Source organism: Fistularia commersonii, chromosome 14 (assembly GCF_037954325.1).
Source record: "Fistularia commersonii isolate RoL2024-O1a breed Wild chromosome 14, RoL_Fcom_v1.0, whole genome shotgun sequence".
In the NCBI taxonomy this organism is placed as follows: domain Eukaryota; kingdom Metazoa; phylum Chordata; class Actinopteri; order Syngnathiformes; family Fistulariidae; genus Fistularia; species Fistularia commersonii.
This window is the reverse complement of record NC_141297.1, coordinates 2,024,270-2,047,630: the sequence shown is the minus strand read 5'-3', so window position 1 is coordinate 2,047,630 and position 23,361 is coordinate 2,024,270. Positions and strand designations below refer to the sequence as shown.

The following is a 23,361-nucleotide window of genomic DNA, read 5'->3' as shown; positions in this document are numbered from 1 at the left end:
TCGCGGGGGTTACGTTCCTAAAAGAACCCGTGATAGGCAAAATCCGTGAAGTAGAAACCTTTATTTTTTTTTTTTTACAATTATTATACAATTAAATACTCTATTATACATTGAAAAGAAAGAACAAACCATTTTACAGGCTCAATCATTTGTTTCACAAATAAAAATACTGTACTTTAGACATGTTTTTTACAACAAATAACTTCTGTACTGTTCTGTCAAATAATAATTTTAATCATCAATGTGAACAGAAGGCTTTAAATTGCGGAGATTAGCACCGCCCACCGCGACCCAAGTAATTGGATTAAACGGGAGAAAATTAAAAATGATTATGACAAAACTTGCCCTTTTTGCATCCTTATTAAAACTTATCGCCGCTGTCGTCCTTATGTTTGTTTCTTCCTTCTTTATGGAACGAACGGAAGATTCATTCATTCCGTAATGCCGACCTACAGCCGCATAGCTTTTAGCTTCCCTTAGCATGTCCAGAAGTTTAACTTTATCTGCCATAGATAGCATCTTCCGCTGCCTTTTGGGCCCTTTTGTCGCTCCAGAGCGTTTTGTCAACATTATGGGTTTTAGAGAAACTCGAAATTGCAAGGGAATTTGCACGTACGTCATGTAAATTCGGCAAGATGTTTTACGTACGTGTACATATTAAACTGCAACGTTATTGACGCACAGGTAGAGAAGAAGCGGAGTGACTTTTTAGCCAATCAGAATGCAGAACATGATGCACCATGCAAATCCGTGAAGTAGCGAAACCGTGAAAAGTAAACCGCGTTATAGCGAGGGATCACTGTGCACCTCATAACTATTTGTTTTTCCGTCTCCGTCATTTCAACTCCTTTGTAAGTCCAGCGCATGTGAACGGAATTGACAATAAAAGCTGATTTAACTTGACTTACATCAACATCGAATCGGCCCGGAGTGTGTTTTCACTCTTTAATTTGGAGTGTGACTCCAAATCCAGACCTCCGTGGGTTCATAAATTTGATTTATTGATCATTTTGGTGTGATTTTGTTGTCAGCACGTTCAACTATGCGAACATTTCATTCATTTACATCTAGAATGTGGAATTTTAGCGTTCCCTTTATTTTTTTTTGAGCAGTGTGTTGAGCCTCGTCACATCGGACCAATGAAATTTCACTCCGGCGCTGCAGAACACACACGTGTGTCTTACATAAGTGACATTGAAAGCGACAACGAAAGAGAGACTAAGGAAGCGCGTGACGGAGGAATTCTGAGGTTGTTTAACACGGAAGGAGACGACTTCAGCGGTTTAAAGATAAAGATAATCATCTGTGACGTTTCCTGCTAGGCTACTGTTTGGTAAAAAAAATAAGTATTTATGGTGCGTATTTAATTAAAAGTAAAAAAGAATATTTCTCATGCTATAAATCAGGGGAGTCAGTGGGCCCGACCATTAAAATAATGACATAACCAGTCATAAATAACCAAAATATCATGTCTTTCCTCTATTTTGGTGTAAAGAAGTACAAGGATACGAGGAAAGTCTTGGAATGAACAATCATTTTACAAAACATTTCATGAAACACCTCATATTTCCTTAAATAAACGTGTAATTTACTTTTATCACTCACATGGATGCATTGCAATGGATCCCACTGATCGTACAAAGAAACAAACCTTTAACAAGTAATTGGTATTGAAAAATATAGTAATGCACTTTAAGATAAATGAGACTTCTAAAGAAAGGGATTTTTAAACCATTTCCACATGTGCATATAAGATCTAAATTGAATCCCTGCCTACACCTTACAAATGAAATAGTGCTATTAAATCTGTAAGTAAGAAAGTATTCACCTGTCCTGTAAATGTATAAACTTCATCCATGAAACATGCAAACACAATAAATACTGAAAATGTATGGAGTTGCATGAACAGTAGAATTCCAACATACTCTTTTGTAGTGAAGCTGCTGACTAACATTAAATTGCACATTTTCGTTAGCAATTAGCTAGCTGGCTTTTACCGCTGCTTCACTGATTTCTCCGCTAACGGTGAAAGTGGACTTCTGTTTCCTCAGACCCGATTGGTCGATCTTATCTTTTCTCAGTTTCCTTGCAAGATGTCATATTTTCTCGTAGTCTCGTAGTGGCTTCAAATATTATATTCCTTAAATCCCGAAACTTGTCGCAAACACACCGAGCACAAAGGTTTCCCGTGCATAAATAAATAAGACGTAGTTTATTTTTCTTTGAAAACTCTACACTCTTTATCTACTTTTCTATGTTTTGATAACATTTAGCTTATGAGGTAATAGCGTGGAGGTGGAGAACAGAGTAGAAACAACATGGTAACAAAGCAGCATTGATACCGTCTGCTGATTGGTCCGTCTCAGTGATGCGGCTTGTCTTTAACTCTAGCCAAAACAATGTGCCCCCCAGTGGAAAATTATTGAATTGCATTTAATTAAAAAAATGAAATCCTTGTCTTTTATGCATTTTTCCACTTTCAAATTATCCCGCAGACCTAATCGAACATCCTTGTATGTTTGACACCCCTGCTATAAATGGACACTTGCAGCTCCCAGACTAGCAGGACCTATATAAGTGACATTTTTTATTTCTTTTCAAATTGAGTGGGTGCGGCTTATATTCAATATACTCAATAGTGATTAAGCGAAACAATTGGTCAACCAATAATAACAAGGTGACTCAGCCGGGACCAACTTTCAAACCATTGTTGCTCCTCATCTTCGGTTTTATTCCCAACAAAAGAAACGATACACGATCTGACCTTATTACCGTAATTTCCGGACGATAAGCCGCGACTTTTTTCACGTAAACAACGATGCGGCTAATATATGGACTTTTTTTTCTTTTGGGGGGGGGGGGGGCGCTAACGAGCTACACGCCGCTAAAACATTTATTCTCGTCACATCAGACCGGTGATACGACGGGAAATTCTGAGTCTGTTCAACTCCGACACCGAAGAAGACAACTCCGATGGTTTTAGCGTGCAGGAGGAAGCCCGAGATAGCGATCGGCTAGCCGGTGCGGCTTATACTGAGGTGCGCTCAATAGTCCGGAAATTACGGTAAATAACGCTATGTGTACATAAATAGGCCGCAGGTGTCCACGTAGTAGCATTTGCACAGAAAAGTTACACTTTTAACTAAATCCATTCCGATAACTTCCACAAATACGTACAGGAAATGCTTTTTTTTCCCCCGAACATTGGCTGATAAAAAAGATCAGATCCGTTAAAGTCGTCTCCTTCGGCGTCGGAATCGAACGGCCTCAGAATTTCACGGTAATTTTATCGGCCTGATGTGATGAAGCCAAATGTTTTGGCGCTTGTTAGCCCAAAACAAAAAAAAAAAAAAAAAAAGATCCATAAATTAGCCACTTTGTTGTTTAAGACTTTTACGGAAGCCCGAGATAGCGATCAGCTAGCCGGTGCGGCTTATACTGAGGTGCGCTTAATAGTCCAGAAATTACGGTATTTGACTTCAACATATTTGATTGACGTTTGGATGGATTTATGCATGTAGTTACAGTTAGTTGGTTAGTTAGTTAGTTAAATGGAGGCAGCTGAAGATACAGATTGCAACGTCTTAAAATTCTGCGCTTGTACTTTGGTCCCAGTTAAGGTACACTTTGTGGTTCTCCTCTGTTTCCCTGTTCAGGGATGCAGAGCGTCGCCGCAACTCCGGTGGCAGATCTAATTTCCCTTTGTGTTTTCCGTCGGCGAATAAATCTCACCGTTATGCCGAAAAACAGGTGTGATTTCAGCGAGGGATTAGCGTTGCTTTATGAGCGTGGAAAATACTTCTCAGAAGGTATTTCCGCTAAGCTTGTGATCCCCAGGACTGTATAAAGCAACACAAAGCCAACAGGAATAAACACCAAAGAGCAGTTTAGACATCGCGGCAGATGTTAGTTGTCATATTAAAATCGTGGATTTTCACAGGAAGCGCGAAGAACGGCGGCGCATATAATTAATTCAAACCAGACGCATCATTAATGCACCATCGTGTTCCTGATTCGGGCCTTTTTTTTTTTTTTTCGCAGATCCCCCAGGTGAGCTACGCTTCCACCGCCCCGGAGCTGAGCGATAACACCCGCTACGACTTCTTCTCCCGCGTGGTGCCGCCGGACACCTACCAGGCCCAGGCCATGGTGGACATCGTGAAAGCCATGCGCTGGAACTACGTCTCCACCGTCGCCTCGGAGGGAAACTACGGGGAAAGCGGCGTCGACGCCTTCGTTCAGAAGTCAAGGGAGGACGGTGAGTTGTTTTTTTTTTTTTCCGTCCCGTCTTAGAAGATTGAGATGGTTCTGGTTTTGCTACAGAGGGGAAAGGAGGAACTTTGGACTTGAGATGGTGACACCGAAGAGAAGATAGGAAGCAGAGATGAAGATGTGGAAGACAAGATCAGGATCTATCAGATGTTTTTCAGAGATGGAGAGAGGAGGGACGGCAAAGATCTGGGTGGAAGGATGCTGAGGTTGGAGCTGCCAGGCAGGAGGTCGACTAGAGAGCAGATTTATGGGATGGAGAGAAGAAGATGAGGAGGAGAAGGTTAGATGGAGGCAGGTGATTGGCTGTGGTGACCCCAGAAGGGAGCATCCCATTGGAGGAGAAGAAGGAGAAGAAGGGAGGACGACTGGAGAGGTGGTTCTGGTGGGGAAGCAGAGCTGGAGGCAGCAGAGATGAAGATGTGGAGGTTCCTCTTCAGGGGTGAGGACGATGGAGAGGATCAGGAATGAGTCCATCACAAGTGTTTGGAGACAAAGTCAGATTGAAATGGTTTGAACGTGGACTGAGGAGGGATGGAGAAGATCTGGGTGCAAGATGTTGGTGAGACCAGTGATGCTGTATGGATGAGAGACACTGAGGAGAAGACAAGAAGCAGAGCTGGAGGCAACACAGAAGAAGATGTGGGAGTGGATAGGACCAGACATGAATCCATTAGATGGTCTGGAGATACAGTCAGACTGAGATGGTTTGGAAGTGGACAGAGGTGGGACGGTGAAGATCTGGGTAGAAGGATCCTGAGGTTGGGGCTTCCAGGCAGGCGGTTTATGGATGGAGGGAAAGAAAACATGAAGTTAAGAAGAAGAGACTGGGGTTAGATGGAGGTAGATGATTGGCTGTGGCGACCTGAGGGGAGCAGCTGGAAGAACAAGAAGAAGACGGTCTCTTCAGGCCACCGCAGAGCTCCATGAGTTTGACCTGCTGGCCGTCACCTCCACGTCTGCTGACCTTTGTTATGATTTTGCCTCAGATCAGGATGAGCCATTCAGTACTTGTGAGATTGAACAAAATAATACAGTCGTATAGCAACTCTTCAGACAGGGTATATTTTTACCCTTAAAGTCTGGATTATTTCTCCGAACCTCGCCTTTGGGTGGGCGACGGGAGCGTTTGCATTTACGACACAAATAAATCGAGGGACTCCCATCTGATCTTCAGATATTGAGCGGAGTGAGTGTCCGGGGGCAGTGCAAGCTCCACATTCAGAGGACTCAGCGGTACAGCGACGGGAATACAGTCAGTTTGGCACGGTCAGCAGCCGGCGCGAGTTCAGCTCGACCTCTGACCCCGTCACAAGCGGGGCGTAATCGCTACCGACGTGTCCAGTACTCTCGGTGCCACGGCGTCCCCGCCAACTCTAAGCTGCCGCCCGTCATCTCCAGCCCTGGATCGGGACCAGAAGCATTTAGTCTTCGAGAGCCCGTCCCGCCAAGGGGGTGCACAGCATCTCCATGCGGACTGGGCCTCTGCTCAACTCCCAGAGCGGTATCTCCTGACACCGAACGATAGACGGAGCGATGATGCTGAAGTCCTGAACTGAATGTGGAACAGGCATACATGTGTTGTGGGTATTTTAGGAAATGAGAGAAAGTTCTTAGTGCGGTCACTATGTCAGCCCTACATACTGTACTATACTGTACTATATTATACGATGGATGGCTGGATGTGCGATACAATTCTACACAATATGTTTCAAGCTACTATACTATACTATAGATGGATGGCTGGATGGACTACACCACTACACCATGCTAGAGCGTATACCTGAATTTCAAAGTGAGTAAGGGAGCAATCCATAATGCAATTGATACTATACTTTACTATACTATAATACACATCAGAAAATGGCTAGATGGCCAGATGGACAATACCATATACCTGAATTTCAAAGCCAGTAAGGGAGGAACCTATACTGCACTATACTTTATCATACATTACATTACATTGCATTTGGCAGACACTCTTATCCAAAGCGACTTACAATAGAGGACATAGGGACTGCAAATACACTTGCAAATACACGATGCACAGGAAATATACAGAACAGTAAGCTTGGGTTAGTGAGGTTTTTTTTTCTTTTTGACAAAGACATACACAAACGTACACACACACACACACACACACACTGCATATTATACTATCCTATACTGTACTATACATTTCTAACCGAGTGAGAGAGCATCCAAACTGTACTTCACTCGATAGTACTAGACTCTACCCCGGGCAATTGATAGATGGACGATACTAATCTGCAATACTTTTCAAACTGAGAGAGAGAGTGATCCTTATATACTATATAGTATCTGGATTTGTGCAGTGGATTTGAAATTTCCCCACTGTGGTACAATTACAGGCACAGTCCATTCTACACTACACTATACTATTCTTTACAATAGTACACCATATTATACTTTACAATAGTACACCATACCATACTTTACAATAGTACACTATACTATTCTTTACAATAGTACACCATATTATACTTTACGATAGTATACCATACCATACTTTACAATGGTACACGATACTATACTTTACAATAGTATACCATACCATACTTTACAATAGCACACTATGCTATACTTTACTATAGTACACTATACTTTTCTTTACTATAGTGCATTATATTTTACTATAGTGCACTATACTATACTTTACTATATTACACTATATTATTATTTGCTATAGTGCACTATACTATGCTATGGTACACTATGCTATACTTTACTATAGTACACTATGCTATTCTTTATAATAGTACGCTATATTATACTACATTATAGGACACTATACTATTCATTACTATAGTACACGATGCTATACTATAGTGCACTATGCTATTCTTTACTATAGTACACTATACTATGCTTCACTATAGTACACTATACTATACTTCATTATAGTAAACTATACTATTCTTTACTACAGTACACTATACTATACTTCATTATAGTGCACTGTACTATTCTTTACTATAGTACACTATGCTATTCTTTACTATAGCACACTATACTATACTACATTATAGGACACTATACTATTCATTACTATAGTACACTATGCTATTCTTTACTACAGTACACCATACTATACTTCACTATAGTACACTATACTATACTTCATTATAGTACAATATACCATTCTTTACTACAGTACACTATATTATACTTCATTATAGTGCACTGTACTATTCTTTACTATAGTACACTACAGTGTACTTCATTATAGTACACTATACTATTATTTACTATACAGATCCAGAAGGTGAGTGTTAAAAGGTTCAGTTTAGTACAAATGCCCCTTCATGGAAAGTCTGAGTTTATTTATATGATCTGCTGATCCATCCCAAATTCCACTACAATATCAACTTATACACACACACACACACACACACACACACACCGATGGCGGCAGAGTTTCCATGCAGGGCGCTAACCAGGCGACCGGTAGCTACTCGGTAATTCGGAGTCTTAGCAAAAGACACTCGGTCAAGCCATCAGGTGAAGTCGGAGAAATCGACCCTCCAACCATGTGATTGGAGGGAATTTGACGGGTTCCGATACATTTTCCAACCCGGATGTATGAAGAAATAGAAATAAAGTATTACATCCAGGATATTCTCTCCCCTCCAGTTGTGAAGTCGGTAAACAGCAGGAACACCGAGCCATAAACCACTTTAATCACCTATCAAAGGTCTTTAAAGCTTCAGGTGTACTTTTCAACCTGGTTTTAATCAAACCGCAAAGGAAAAATTCCAGTAAAAAGTGTCCGTCACACACGGTTGTTCCTGACATTTCCTCAAAACGTCTGGGTCGGCCGTGGAATCCCTGACGGCGGCTCCTAATCGCTTCTATCCAAACATAGCGCAGCCTTTCATCGTATCAAGCTCCGGCTGAGTCACGAGCGCTTGAGGCCCCTTGCGAAAATATCATCATCCCCACCTGTCCCGTCTCCGGTTACCCGGATCTCCTGCATTACAAGGGATTTCACGGCATTTGACAATGTCAGGTGATTTCCAGGTCACACTGGCGGCTCTACTAAATATAAACATAAAACAATAACAGAATGAGGTTGTACTACTAGGATAGGTGACACTTCAAGTTTACCATCACTTCCACACATGAATATATGTATAATAAATGTGCACATATATTAGCCGCCCTTGTCTACAAGCAGCAGGTGTCCACATTGCAGCATGAGATATTTACACAGGCCCTTTTTTTTTTTTACTTAGTTAAATGCATACCAGTAGCATCCACAAATGTGTACTGGAAATGCCTTTTTTTTTTTTTTTTTACCCCACACGGCGCCTGTAACACGGCTAATGAAAAAGATCAGTAATAAATGACACAAGGAAAAGGAATGTTTGGTTGTATGTCTCTGGATGTACCGGCATTTCTGGACTATTGAGCGCGCCTGAATATAAGCCGCACCGGCTAAAAAAACAACAAATAAATATATGTGTACATATATCAGCCTCACTCGTCAACAAGGATGTACCGGCATTTCTGGACTATTGAGCGCGCCTGAATAAAAACAGATAAATATATGTCTAAATATATCAGCCGCACTCGTCTACAAGGATGTACCGGCATTTCTGGACTATTGAGCGCACCTGAATATAAGCCGCACCAGCTAAAAAAACAACAAATAAATATATGTGTACATATATCAGCCGCAGTCATCTACAAGCCACAAGTTGTAACATGAATTTTTTTTTTTCTAACTTTTCTTAAATACTCGTAACATCCGCAAATACGTAGAGGAAGTGCTTTTTTTTTCCCCGAACAGTGGCTGATGAAAAACAGATGAATAATAAATAATATCCATCCACTTTCTAGCCCCTCTTTGTCTTCTCCAGCCAATCACTATCTTGGTCTTCCTCCACCATATTCGTCTTTTTCGGTGTCGGAATTGAACGCCCTCAGAAGATCATCCAAAGTCATGGGGCTAAATGTTTTGGTGGCGTGAAGCTTGTTAGCCCCCAAAAAAGTAAAAAATTCAAAACTTAACCGCATCGTTCTTTAAGCCGCAGCGCTTAACGGTAAAAAAATGGTAGAAATAACGGTAGATGATCAATTCCTGCAGAAAAACGAAGCTCCTGACATCTCGCCAGGCATCCACCAATATAAAAGCTATTCAAATCGGCTATTAGCATGTAACAGGTTAGCGCTAACGGTATCAGAAGTAAGAGATCATTGCATCTCCCTCCCAAGAAAAGGGCGGCGCTCGCTCATGGGGGAATGTTGGTTTCCCTCGGATCGTCTCAAAGATGCAAAGCCTCATCGGACGACTGCGCTGCTATTTGTCGCCGTAGAAACAAGTTAAAATGCTGATATTAGGATGGCAATGCATACAGATGACGCGGCACAAAACAAATCAAAAAACAAGTGAGTTTGTTTGTAAGTGAAAAAAAAAAAAGATTGGATTGCATTTCTTTAGTTTTGAGTGTTTTTTCAATTAAAGTATCTTTTTTTTTTTTTTTCGTACGACCAACAGGGACCGCAGAAATGTAATATCTGAGTTTTGTGACCAGATTTGTTAAAATATTATTTCGGCTCCGAGGCACATTTGACTGATGCTCGGCTTCAGAAAAGTTGCAAACGAAGAAAGTCCCTTCCCTCCCTGTTTTTATTCTCATTTTCCCCGGAGTGAAAGACAGCGGGATCTTCAAATATTTGTCTTTCGGAAAACACAAAAAGCGACGGACCGGATGTTTCTTGAGCTGTATTTTCTCTCACGTGTACACGATTAATTTAGAGCGCGGGTTTATCTACGCCTCGCTCAAAGAGAACGGCGTCCGTTATTTATATACTTAACGGTGGTAAAGCACTTGTCGGACTTCCCGTGCCGTTCGCTCCAATTCAAGTTTCGATTGATGAATTAGGGAGGACGAGCAAGCGGCGCCGTCAAAACCGAAGCCACAGGTATTTGGCTGCTAAATGGCTTCTGCAGTCGTCCGCTCACGTAATAAAACAGCGAGATCGGAAGCGTCCGAACGTTCCCTCTCATTAACCAAAGGCCACGCCGAGCCACGGATTCGTCCCCGGCGGCGGCTTCTCGCTCCGCCGCCTCCGTGAAGGGAAGCTCCGTCACAGCACTTACGGACGCCGGCGTCGCTGCTGTCGTTACACTCCGGGGACGCCGTGGATTCGGGATTTACCGTCTCAAAGCGAACGTTGACGTCTTCTTAACTGCTACGTTCGGTCGGCGATTTATCCGAACGTTGAAAAGGGGATGTTTTTAGCTGCTTTACAGGGATTTTAATCATAAAAATGGAAGTGCAAGCCGGTCCTCGGTTTACGACGACCTCCGCCTACGGCGTATCCTGGTTAAAGTTTATAAGAATAAAATAAATTTGATGAATAAATGCAAGTCCAGTTGCCCCAACAAGAAGATTTTGACTTGGATGACTGCATGTAATACAGTAAACCCTTGTTTTTCGCGGGGGTTACGTTCCAAAAAAGAACCCGTGATAGGCAAAATCCGTGAAGTACAAACCTTTATTTTCTTTTCACAATTATTATACAATTAAATACTCTATTATACATTGAAAATAAAAGAACATTTTACAGGCTCAATCATTTGTTTCACAAATAAAACTACTGTACTTTAGAAATGTTTTTTTCAACAAATAACTTCTGTACTGTACTGTCAGATAATAATTTTAATCATCAATGTGAACGCCGCCTTTCTCCCCAATGAAAGCCGGGATTGGAAATATAGCAATATCGATAATTAAACATATGACCGATTGAGTTTGTGGCCAAAATTAAAAAAAAAAAAATGCTGATGAGAAACTAGCGTCAGTTGCCGTACCTTCTACAACCTTTTGAATGTAAGGAAATAAAAACCATGGTTTCAAAATACGCATCGAGATTTTTTTTCCGGTTTCTTCTACGAAATTCTAATCAGACTTCAAGATCCAGGATGTGTTTTCTTCTCTTCACCAAAGAGCACAATTTATTCAAAACAACCAGGGATGAATGTTGTCTTCGCAACCCAGAGATGATACAGTATTAGACGCAAAATAAAATGGATCCGGTTTTTTAATTCAAGCCAAAATAACAGGAAAGTGTCTCATTTTGGTTTGTTCGCGGGGCCGAGGGGCGGCGGAGGTGTTGCGTTAGATGTTAGATGACACGAGGTCCGGCTGGCATGGGAAAATGGCATAATTTGACGGAGGGAAAAGCGACGCGCTAGTCAACACAAAACAGAGCCCGGGAACTCGCAGGGGACGCCATCAGACCGGCTGGATGTGAGGATGGGAACCGCCGAGCGGCGACAGTTTGACAGTGGGGATGTCAGAATCACCCAACGGGATGGGAATAACCTTTAAATGCTAAATGGCGTCCGCTTTCGAAGCCTTTTACGCCGGATTCTCGTCACCCGTTCGCACGCCGACGGCAGCAGAGGGCGCTAACCGGGCCGCCAAAGTGGGCCGCAGTGCGTCGCCCGAAGACGCGCCAAAGAAAGATGGGAATCGAAAACCGCCGACCCTCTGATTTTGGCGATTTTGGCGATTTTAGCATGAGCCCTGGCTAGCCAACAACGTAACCCGCTAATGACAACCTCGCTAGCTTCACACGTGTCACGCCGTAACTCCGTTGTCGAGTTGGATCCTTGTTGGTTCCCATTCGCATCCTGCTATTTTTGTTTATTTATGTCATTTCTACTGTCGCTCTGTTTACGTTCCTATCTTTGTTGTTTTGGTTGATTATTATCAACCTTGCTTTCCATTCTGTTGTCTATTCTTATCCTTGATGATGTCTATTTATCTGAGGATGTCTTTTGCTGTCTTCTGATTGTCTATTTATATTTATATTCACATTTATTGACACTATAACTGTTACGCTGCTGTGACAAAAGAATTTCCCCGACGGCAGGGCTCGGCAACCTTTACCACTCGACGAACCGATTCCCCACAGTAAAGAAAACAACCCTTTTGAAATGTAAAATGAATTAACATAGCATATCATGCTATTTTCTATGCTATGTATGCACAAAACATGTATTGCATTTTTTTTAAATCAATGAACAACTGCAGAGAAAATTAAATTACATTTCTGGGTGCAACAAAACATGTTGAAGGTTACTTTTAAGCAAAATACTCTGTCTATTCGATGCCGTCTCGTATTTATGAACTTAAATGATCCACCGGCAGACAACCGAAAAATGCCGTCCTCCCTTTGCGTGCCGTCATCTTTTTACTGGCGCGAGCAGTCGTTTATTAAGAGCGACAATAATATTTGAACACGTTTTATTTATTTTCTATTTCATTTATTTTCTATTTTATTTATTTTTTATTTTATTTATTTTTTATTCTATTTTTATTTATTTTATTTATTACGTTACAAGATCGCCAGAATTTTCAAATTTAAAATAAGATTTTAAAACTGAGCAAATTTCAATGAAATACATTTAAATTAAATACTCGCTGATTATTTCTTAAAGCCACTAGGACCCGCAGTTGGCCAACCCCTGCCCTATGAAGTATATGTTATCTTTTTGGAATAATAAAGTTATTCTACTCTATCAAACATGCCAGCAGTGGCTGCGCTGCCGACACGCAACTCCTTTCGCATTTCTTGTTCGTCTTAAAAACTGTTTCTGAGGTCGTCCTGTTATTTGTTCCTCTCCCGGAGAACATGGCGCTTCGACGTGCCAAGATATAACCTTTGAGGAAGCTTATGTAACACGCGGGAGCGCTCACATACACAAATAGTAAACCATAAAATGAAGATCTTGCGGCGAATCCCGATAAAGCTGTCCGACGGTGCTTCGTCAAGGTCACGAACCATCTCGCAGCAGCGCTAACAGGTACATGCTAACAGCTGTGCATGCAGGAGTGCGTCACCCACCCTTCCAACAGACTATTGTTTTTCTCAGCGTCTATATATACAGTGGACCCTCGCTACTTTGCAGATTTTTTTTGTGATTTGTTTTGTCGCGATTTATCGTTCTTTCGTGTTTTTTTTTTTTTTTTTGCAGAATTTGATTTTTTTCCGTGATGAAATAGCCATATCCTATAAAATACAAGATCTCCTTTGCTGATCAAAGAACTCTCGCTGCTACCGTTGTACCCACGCCAGAACTCGTACGGAATATCATTGGCTAAGTAGATCCTTACTCGGCGTGCTATTGGCTGATAGCATGCCGTTCCTCATGCTGATTGGTTCATGGAGAGAAGCATCTGATCTCCTTGTAGGTTGTGTCCAGCATACATGTCCTGCTCCACTTTGCTCGAACACTGTCCACTTTGTGCTATTTAGTTTGTGAAAGTGTCTTGAATTATTTTGCGCTACCCCACGCTCTACGACGCCTCCTAAACGCCCAGCAGCTACACAGAAGTCTGCTAGCAGGAAGATGCTAACTATTGCTGAAAAGATAAAACTTCTCCATATGTTTAAGGAAGGCAGAAGTTTTGCTGAAGTTGTCTGCCTTTACAGCATCAACCAATCTACAGTTGGTTACGTGAAGAAAGACAAAGCTAACAGTAGGAAGACGGCGACTTTAAGCTTCAGTAAACATTTTGTATTGTATTTCAATGTTTATTGTGGGTTACAATGATCCAAAAATGTTTAGTGCGCTGTATAAGAGTGTGGGAAGCGTTGGAAGCGTCGATGGTGGGTTGATAACAGTTTTCTGGAGGTTGGTAAAGGGTCGAGTGAGGTTGGTTGAGGGTTAATATATCTGGAAATGCCATCAAAATGTCTCTATTTTGTTGAAATTCACTTTTCATGGGGGGTCTCGGAATGTGAAAAGTGAAGGTACATTGTATTCCCTTTTAAACCGTATATACTTTCAAGCACAACTTTGAGGGTTTTCTTTTGCCCAAGTTAACTTTTCTTTCCTATTTTTAAACTCGCTGTAATAGAGCACAAATCGCCCATGTACATTTGGATGCGGTGATTTTAGAATCTCATAAGTCCGTCTTACGATGTGAACAACCGGTCACAGTTTCATCGGCGGTTTACCGAAAAGCGCGACGAGGACAAAGGACACGGGGCGACTAAAGGGACCAGACCGCACGATAAAGTTCACCATCAAACATTGACGAACACTCACATGTTGAGGTTCTGATGGGAAATGAAAGAAAAAAATGGTGGAGCTCCCAGGCAGGAGTTGGACCAGAGAGGAGATTTATGGGATGGCGCGAAGAGGTTAGATGGAGTTGGGCGATCGGCATCGGTGACCCCTGAAGGGAGCAGGAGAAGAAGATTCACGAGCATACAGGAGAAGGCAACTCCACCGCATCGGTTATTCGAATATTCGGAGGGTGACGTTGTGAAGGCGCTGCTTCTGGATCTTCTGGTGATTTATGGGAGCGGTTGGACCTCCTGGATCCTCGGCGTTCATGTTTCGAAACGGGACGACCACGGCGTGCAAGTCGCGCTGGAAAGTTGCTCCCCTTGAATTAGGACACCGCTATAGTGTACCGCTCTCCAACAAGGCTGGTTAGCCCTGTCTTGTTACCATGGTGATGTGGCTGCGCTATTTAAAAATTCTGTGCCATAATTCAGAAAACGTAGGTTAAAAAAAGAATCAGAAAAAGGCAGGGATGAATCCGGATTTGGAACATCGAGCGAACGTATCCGACCTGTTGGGCCGGGGGTGGGGGGTGGGGGGCTTTCGGTTGACGTCATGGCAACCAGATTTTTTGCTGCATCCGCCCGGCTGCTTAAAAAAAAAAAAAAAAAAAATCTCGACGAGGCTCTCGACGTGTCGGGAAAAGACGTTTTTGTTTTATTGTTTTTTTTTTTTTTTTTTTAACGCTTCTTAACGTACGACATCAAAACGAGTCTCGCCTCGGGATCAAGATTTGAGAGTCATTACGGAAAATTGTTTAAAGGGAAACAGATGAAATGTTTTTTCCCGGTACGACGGCCGGGTGTTGTCATCCTTGCAGACGCTTGCCTCGTCCTTGATGCGCAAGTCTGCCGTCCCCTCGGTGGATTCCTCTTGTTTGTGCTCGTCTCTGAAACGCCGCCGCGCCTCCGGTGTCCTTATTACGGAGCGCGTGGATCCTCCGCAGCTGAAGCTCGCTGTTATTTTACTCCCGTTTCATGAAAAGTATCGTCACGCTCTTGCAGGAGAAGCTGTGCTACTTCCTTGTTATGCAACGTAATCAAACGCCGGAGATTCAACTTGGAACAAATGTTCAGGTCCGACATTCTTTTTTTTTTTTTTTTTTTGACTTTTTGCGACTTCAACGTTGAAGCTATGATGGTTAATTCTAAATACTTATTTTTTTATTTTTTTATTTTACTTTTAGCAACTTCAACGTTGAAGCTATAATTGTAAATTTTAAATCCTAATTTTTTATTTTAGTTTTTTTACTTTCAGCGACTTCAACGTTGAAGCTTTAATGGTAAATATTAAATTCTAATATATTTATTTGTTTATTTATTTTACTCTTAGCGACTTCAATGTTGAAGCCATGATTTTAAATTTTAAATTCTAACTTATCAAGTTATTTATTTTTTTTACTTTCAGCGACTTCAACGTTGAAGATATAATTGTAAATTTTAAATTGTATTTTTTTTTTCTTTTTTTTTGACTTTTTGCGACTTCAACGTTGAAGCTATGATGGTTAATTCTAAATACTTATTTATTTATTTATTTATTTTACTTTTAGCAACTTCAACGTTGAAGCTATATTTGTAAATTTTAAATCCTAATTTTTTATTTTAGTTTTTTTACTTTCACCGACTTCAACGTTGAAGATTTAATGGTAAATATTAAATTCTAATATATTTATTTATTTATTTATTTTACTCTTAGCGACTTCAATGTTGAAGCCATGATTTTAAATTTTAACTTATCTATTTATTTATTTTTTTTACTTTCAGCGACTTCAACGTTGAAGCTATAATTGTACATTTTAAATTGTACTTTTTTTTTTCTTTTTTTTTTTACTTTTTGCGACTTCAACGTTGAAGCTATGATGGTTAATTCTAAATACTTATTTTTTTATTTATTTATTTTACTTTTAGCAACTTCAACGTTGAAGCTATAATTGTAAATTTTAAATCCTAATTTTTTATTTTAGTTTTTTTACTTTCAGCGACTTCAACGTTGAAGCTTTAATGGTAAATATTAAATTCTAATATATTTATTTGTTTATTTATTTTACTCTTAGCGACTTCAATGTTGAAGCCATGATTTTAAATTTTAAATTCTAACTTATCAAGTTATTTATTTTTTTTACTTTCAGCGACTTCAACGTTGAAGATATAATTGTAAATTTTAAATTGTATTTTTTTTTTCTTTTTTTTTGACTTTTTGCGACTTCAACGTTGAAGCTATGATGGTTAATTCTAAATACTTATTTATTTATTTATTTATTTTACTTTTAGCAACTTCAACGTTGAAGCTATATTTGTAAATTTTAAATCCTAATTTTTTATTTTAGTTTTTTTACTTTCACCGACTTCAACGTTGAAGATTTAATGGTAAATATTAAATTCTAATTTATTTATTTATTTATTTTACTCTTAGCGACTTCAATGTTGAAGCCATGATTTTAAATTTTAAATTCTAACTTATCTATTTATTTATTTTTTTTACTTTCAGCGACTTCAACGTTGAAGCTATAATTGTAAATTTTAAATTGTATTTTTTTTTTCAGTTTTTTTTTTACTTTTTGCGACTTCAACGTTGAAGCTATGATGGTTAATTCTAAATACTTATTTATTTATTTTACTTTTAGCAACTTCAACGTTGAAGCTATAATTGTAAATTTTAAATCCTAATTTTTTATTTTAGTTTTTTTACTTTCAGCGACTTCAACGTTGAAGCTTTAATGGTAAATATTAAATTCTAATTTATTTATTTATTTATTTATTTTACTCTTAGCGACTTCAATGTTGAAGCCATGATTTTAAATTTTAAATTCTAACTTATCTATTTATTTATTTTTTTTACTTTCAGCGACTTCAACGTTGAAGCTATAATTGTAAATTTTAAATTTTTTTTTTTTCTTTTTTTTTTACTTTTTGCGACTTCAACGTTGAAGCTATGATGGTTAATTCTAAATACTTATTTATTTATTTATTTATTTATTTTACTTTTAGCAACTTCAACGTTGAAGCTATAATTGTAAATTTTAAATCCTAATATTTTATTTTAGTTTTTTTTACTTTTAGCGACTTCTACGTTGAAGCTATAATGGTAAATATTAAATTCTAATTTATTTATTTATTTATTTATTTTACTTTTAGCGACTTCAACGTTGAAGCTTTAATGGTAAATATTAAATTCTAATTTATTTATTTATTTATTTTACTCTTAGCGACTTCAATGTTGAAGCCATGATTTTAAATTTTAAATTCTAACTTATCTATTTATTTATTTTTTCTACTTTCAGCGACTTCAACGTTGAAGCTATAATTGTAAATTTTAAATTGTATTTTTTTTTTCTTTTTTTTTTACTTTTTGCGACTTCAACGTTGAAGCTATGATGGTTAATTCTAAATACTTATTTATTTATTTATTTATTTTACTTTTAGCGACTTCAATGTTGAAGCCATGATTTTAAATTTTAAATTCTAATTTATCTATTTATTTATTTTTTTACTTTCAGTGACTTCAACGTTGAAGCTATAATGGTAAATATTAAATTCTAATTTATTTATTTATTTATTTATTTATTTTACTTTTAGCGACTTCAATGTTGAAGCCATGATTTTAAATTTTAAATTCTAATTTATCTATTTTCTATTTTTTTTTTACTTTCAGCGACTTCAACGTTGAAGCTATAATGGTAAATTTTAAATTGTATTTTTTTTTTTTTTTACTTTTAACGACTTCAACATTGAAGCTTTAATGGTTAATTTTAAATTCTAATTATTAATTTTTTTTTTCCCCCTAAATAATCAAGTGGAAGATGAAAAAGACGACTGACAGAGATTATGCAAATGCCGACAAGGAGAGAAGCTCACTCCCCCTTTTTGTCATTACGGAAATGTCAAGCAGAATGATCTGAAATCTCATTAAAAGCAAACACTCACCGCACAATATTACCTTCAATATGTATTTTTTTTTTCTCTCGAAACACCTTTCAAGGAAAATAACATTCATTGGACGCTAAAAAGAGAGCGTCGCTCACTTTCTGATGGCGTCTTTTTGGCTTTGTCCAAAAAAAAAAAAAAAAAAAAAAAAAAAAAAAGACTTCATATTGGCTTCACATATCAATCACGACAGGAATTTATATTTTTTCCCGGCGAGTGAAAAGGAAAAGCCAGACGTGAGAGAAGAGGGAATCGCGGGGAAGCAAAGGAAAGAGTAGAAAGGAGTCATTGCACATGGCTTAACACATCAAAACCAGGAAATCCCTGTCAGGGTTTCTGCAGCTGAACCTCCTGCTTCCGGACTCATTTGAAGGCCCGGGAATAAAAAAAAAAAAAAAAAAAAAAAAGCCAAGCAGAGATTTAGGGGGTTAAATAAGATGCCTTTCGTTTGGTCGTGTTAAAAAAAAAAAAAAAAAAAAAAAAAAAAACATCTATTCAACACGGAGGATTTCATTTACATCGGCGGTTCGGCTCGAGGAAGATGTAAAAAGCGGGATTGTGATTTCTTTTTACGGGCGAGGAAGGGATCGGTGGCACGGTTCGTTTAGAAGACGTTTATTGTTGAATCTAAAGGTATTTTTAGCTCCGCCATGTTGAATCAGTGCGACAGGCGAGAAGCGAAAACGGTACATTTAACATTTGTTACGGCATCAACACGTCCACAAATAGACGGCGTGAGTGAATCCTTCAGGTGACTGAAACCGAAAAAACGCCCCAGGCGGAGGTTCTTCCCTAAATTAGCGCATTCGCAAATCGATCTTCGGGAAGATGGAGATACCCAAACACCTTTAAGCACAAATTTTGAATCAAAAGTGCATCTTTCAGTTTTCTGGACGGTCTTATTGTGGAGGTCCAGGTGAATTCTTGTTGAAATCTCCTCGTCTTGGCAACTGGACGCGAGTTTCAGCCCTTGAACTTCTTTCATTTATTCTTGTCTTCCTTCTGCTCTACGTTCCTGCGTCTGGTTGTTTTTGATTTGAAGAATATATATCCTTTATACCGTAATTTTTGGACTATTGAGCGCACCTCTATGTAAGCCGCACCGGCTAGACCAGGGGTTGGTAACCCTTAACACCCAAAGAGCCATTTGGACCCGGTTTCCTCGGAAAAGAAAACACTGGGAGCCGCAATTACTTTTTGAAGTCTAAAATAAAGGTACCACTGTATATATTGCTTTTTATTACCTTTACACTTTGTATAAACAAGTGTGTAGTGTGTTGCTTCTGAAATTCACAAAGTATTACGGAGAAAATTAAATTTTATTTATGTAATGAACTCATTTTGAGCTTTGGGTTTTCGGAGCGTGTAGCGGAGCCTTGATCTGAATTTTAAAAATATATCAGGAAAAAAATCACTGTCAGTAAACACTAAAAAATAAATATTTGGAAAATATCTTCATAAATATTCATTTTACCTGGTTTATGGGACTTCTGCTCCTGAACTTCTGCGCACAGCATCTGCAAATCTGGACTTTACCGGCTTCCGCGAGTGTGACGTTATTTTGAGCATCGAAAAATAATAAATATGATTTTATTTAATATTTCAAGATCACAATAATCTTCCAACTTCGAAATAAAAGTTAAAAAAAGGAATTAACACAAATGAAATACACTTCAAGTAAATATTCATAATTTATTTTCCCAAGCCGCTCGGAGCCGCGGGTTGCCGACCCCTGGGCTAGCCGGTCGCTAACTCGGGCTTCCTCCTGCGCGCTAAAACCGTCAAAGTCGTCTTCTTCGGTGTCGGAGTTGAACGGACTCATAATTTCGCGGTCATTTCATCGGTCCGATGTGACGACTTTAACGGACCTGATCTTTTTTATCAGCTAATGATCAGGGAAAAAAAAGCATTTCATGTACGTATTTGTGGAAGTTACTAGAATGTATTTAATTAAAAGTGTAACTATTCTGTGCAAATATCTCATGCTACAACATGGACACCTGCGGTCTATTTATGTACACATAGCTTTATTTACTGTAATTTCCGGACTATTGAGCGCACCTCAATATCAGCCGCACCGGCAAGCTGCTAGCCGCTAGCCGCTAGCCGATCGCTATCTCGGGCTTCCTCCTGCGCGCTAAAACTGTCAAAGTCGTCTTCTTCGGTGTCGGAGTTGAACAGACTCAGAATTTCCCGGTCGTATCACCGGTCTGATGTGACGAGAATAAATGTTTTAGCGGCGTGTAGCTCGTTAGCGCCCCCCCCCCAAAAGAAAAAAAAGTCCATATATTAGCCGCATCGTTGTTTACGTGATAAAAGTCGCGGCTTATTGTCCAGAAATTACAGTAATAAACATCAGTTCTTCAGTTCTATTTGGAAACTCCTCAAAGGTCAAAAGAACTGAAGAAGCCTCTCGGATGAGGGGCGAAACGAAAAGGTAGAAGATAAGATAAGATAAGATAAGATAAGATTAGAACAACTTTATTAATCCCAAAGGAAATTGTTGTGCCAGAGTTACAGGAAATATAACAGTAATAAATAATAAAAAGATAAAGGCAGAATTAGAAATAAAAATAAACTATAAACTATAAAGTGTCTCAGTGAAACTATAAAGTGTCTTAGTAAACAAGTGATAAAACTATAATTTCTAAAACTATAACAAACGAAAGAACATGGTCATACCGTATGTTGCTGGTGTTTCGCAGATGTTTCACCAAACATCATAAACTGGTACATTTCAAACCTCACAACAACCTGAAGCAAAATCTAGTTCACCCCAAGGACAAAACACCCGGGCACAAGATAGAGAACGTGAACAACCTTCGCACAAATGGATCAAAACTGAACTTCAGAACTCAGTTCAGACCTGAAGAAGCCTCTTGGATGAGGGGTGAAACATCTCCAAATGAAGAACTTCCAGTTGCTAAGACAAGAAGATTCCAGAAAGGATTAGGAGTCTTACGGCGGTCTTACTCAAGATCGCTGAGTCCGATCGGTCTTTTCCGATTCTTGGGTTTACGGATCGCAAGTCTTTCATTCTTTACGGTGACGGAACACAATCAATAACGGACGAACGGGAAAAACGTCCCGATCGGAAAGGGAAGCAGATGTTTCGGACGACCTCGACTTTCCGATGTATCTCCAGCAAGGAAAAGCAATGGGCTGAAATAGCAGAGGCTCTGCGGAAACCCGGTGAAAACACCGCATGGGAGGAGAAAAAAACAATCTGGAGAATCTAGTTGTAGTCTTGTAAACAACAACCTTGTAAAATCTGAGTCTAAAAATCAATCTTTAAACGTGAGCAGGCGTGAGAAGACGCTTTTTCCACAAGTGCTTCCCAAATCCTGACATGTATGCTCGGAATAAGAAATAAAACGTGGTGATTTTTCTGTTTAGTCGTTTCGGTCTCGGCCGCGGTTTTCCTTCGGCGATGCCGGGACGCCTTCGTCCGACGAGACGCCGCCTCGGCTCCGGTCCACAAAGGTAGCAGGTTACTTAGAAACTCATAAGCTGGCATTCAGGCACATTTCGGTCTTTAAAAGAAGACTCGTGGCGTTGATCCTCCCGTCGCCGTCCATTTGGCCGCCGAGCAGAAAAGCTCATTTTACAGCGCTTAAGGGCCCGTCCCTGACTATAAATCATCTGAAACCAGAATTAAAATGTCATTCACTTTTAAATCTAATTTATAGCTGCTCCCCCCCCCCTTCACCCTGCCGTCCTTTTTTCCTTTTTTTTTTTTTTTCCGCCCCAAATAATTCAAGATTCGAAGTGAGCAAAGGAATCAAACCGAGCTCCATTTCTATCGTCAGCAATAAGAAGCCATTTTTAATTTTTTTTTTCCAGCCCCCTCTCTTGTCGCGGATTGAAAAAAAAAAAAAAAAAAAAAAAAAAAAAGGTCCGTCAGCACCTAAATGCCCGATAATATCCTTGGGTCAGATTGAAACATTTCTACAAACACCCGCGACTGGGGATGTTGCGGTTGCCGGGGAAAAACAGGGCAGAGTTGGATTTTCTTAAGCCTCTGCCGACACAGACGGCCATTTATTTGATTTTTTTTTGCTCACGCCGCAGAGTTGAAATAATCGTTTTTTTGTGTCCGGCTCAGCGGTGAGCCGTGAATTCCGTTGGGACCGCGTTCCAGTCAACAGATTTTATTTCTACACAAGTGCATCCCTGCCATTTGCGGTCGTTTTCATTACATCCTCACATTTTTAATCTCTTCTCACATCGGTTTCCACGACGACACAAAATGAGAGGATGCCAATTGAGAAGTTAAGCAATAATATCGCGTGATATCGACTCAAAAGTGAATTAAATCTATCGTTTCTTCTGTCAACACGTCTTTGAGCTCAGATTGACCCGATAAACACAAAATCTACAAACATATATATATATGTATATATAACATACACAGCATACACTGCTCAAAAAAACAAAGAGAACATTAAAATAACACACCCTGGATCTGAATGAATGAAATATTATTCTTAAATACTTTGTTCTTTATATAGTAGAATGTGCTGACAACAAAATCACACAAAAACGATCAATGGAAATCAACTGAGGAGGTCTGGATTTGGAGTCACATTCAAAAATAAAGTGTAAAAACAAACTCCGGGCTGATCCAACGTTGATTTAATGTCCTTAAAACGAGTCAAAATGGATCAGTGTTGCTTCCTAAGTGGACATTTTGGTTTCACACAAATTGGATTGACTTGGAGTTATATTGTGTTGTTTTTTTTGGAGCAGGATAAATCAACAAAATCAGAATATTAATGTACTAGCGTCATTTTCGGACTATAAGCCGCTACTTTTTTCCCCATGCTAAAACAACAACAGGCTAATTTATGGATTTTTTTTTTTGTTTGTTTTGGGCTAACAAGCTTCCTAGCACCAAAACATTTAGCTTCATCACATCGGACCGATGAAATTACCGTGAAATTCTGAGGCCGTTCGATTCCGACGCCAAAGGAGACGACTTTAACGGATCTGATCTTTTTTATCAGCTAATGTTCGGGGAAAAAAAAACATTTCATATATGGATTTGTGGAAGTTATC

General features: G+C 39.3%; 1 protein-coding gene across 3 annotated transcripts in view; it reads left to right on the top strand.

The window, feature by feature from the left end:
• The window catches only part of LOC147226862 (metabotropic glutamate receptor 4-like), a 274,699-nt gene that overhangs the window by 188,161 nt on the left and 63,177 nt on the right, over positions 1–23,361 (top strand). For all 3 annotated transcript variants that reach the window (XM_086159582.1, XM_086159583.1, XM_086159584.1), the window contains one exon: positions 4,042–4,258. In XM_086159582.1, the coding sequence (XP_086015708.1) occupies positions 4,042–4,258 (217 nt within the window). The remainder of the gene's footprint in view (positions 1–4,041; positions 4,259–23,361) is intronic.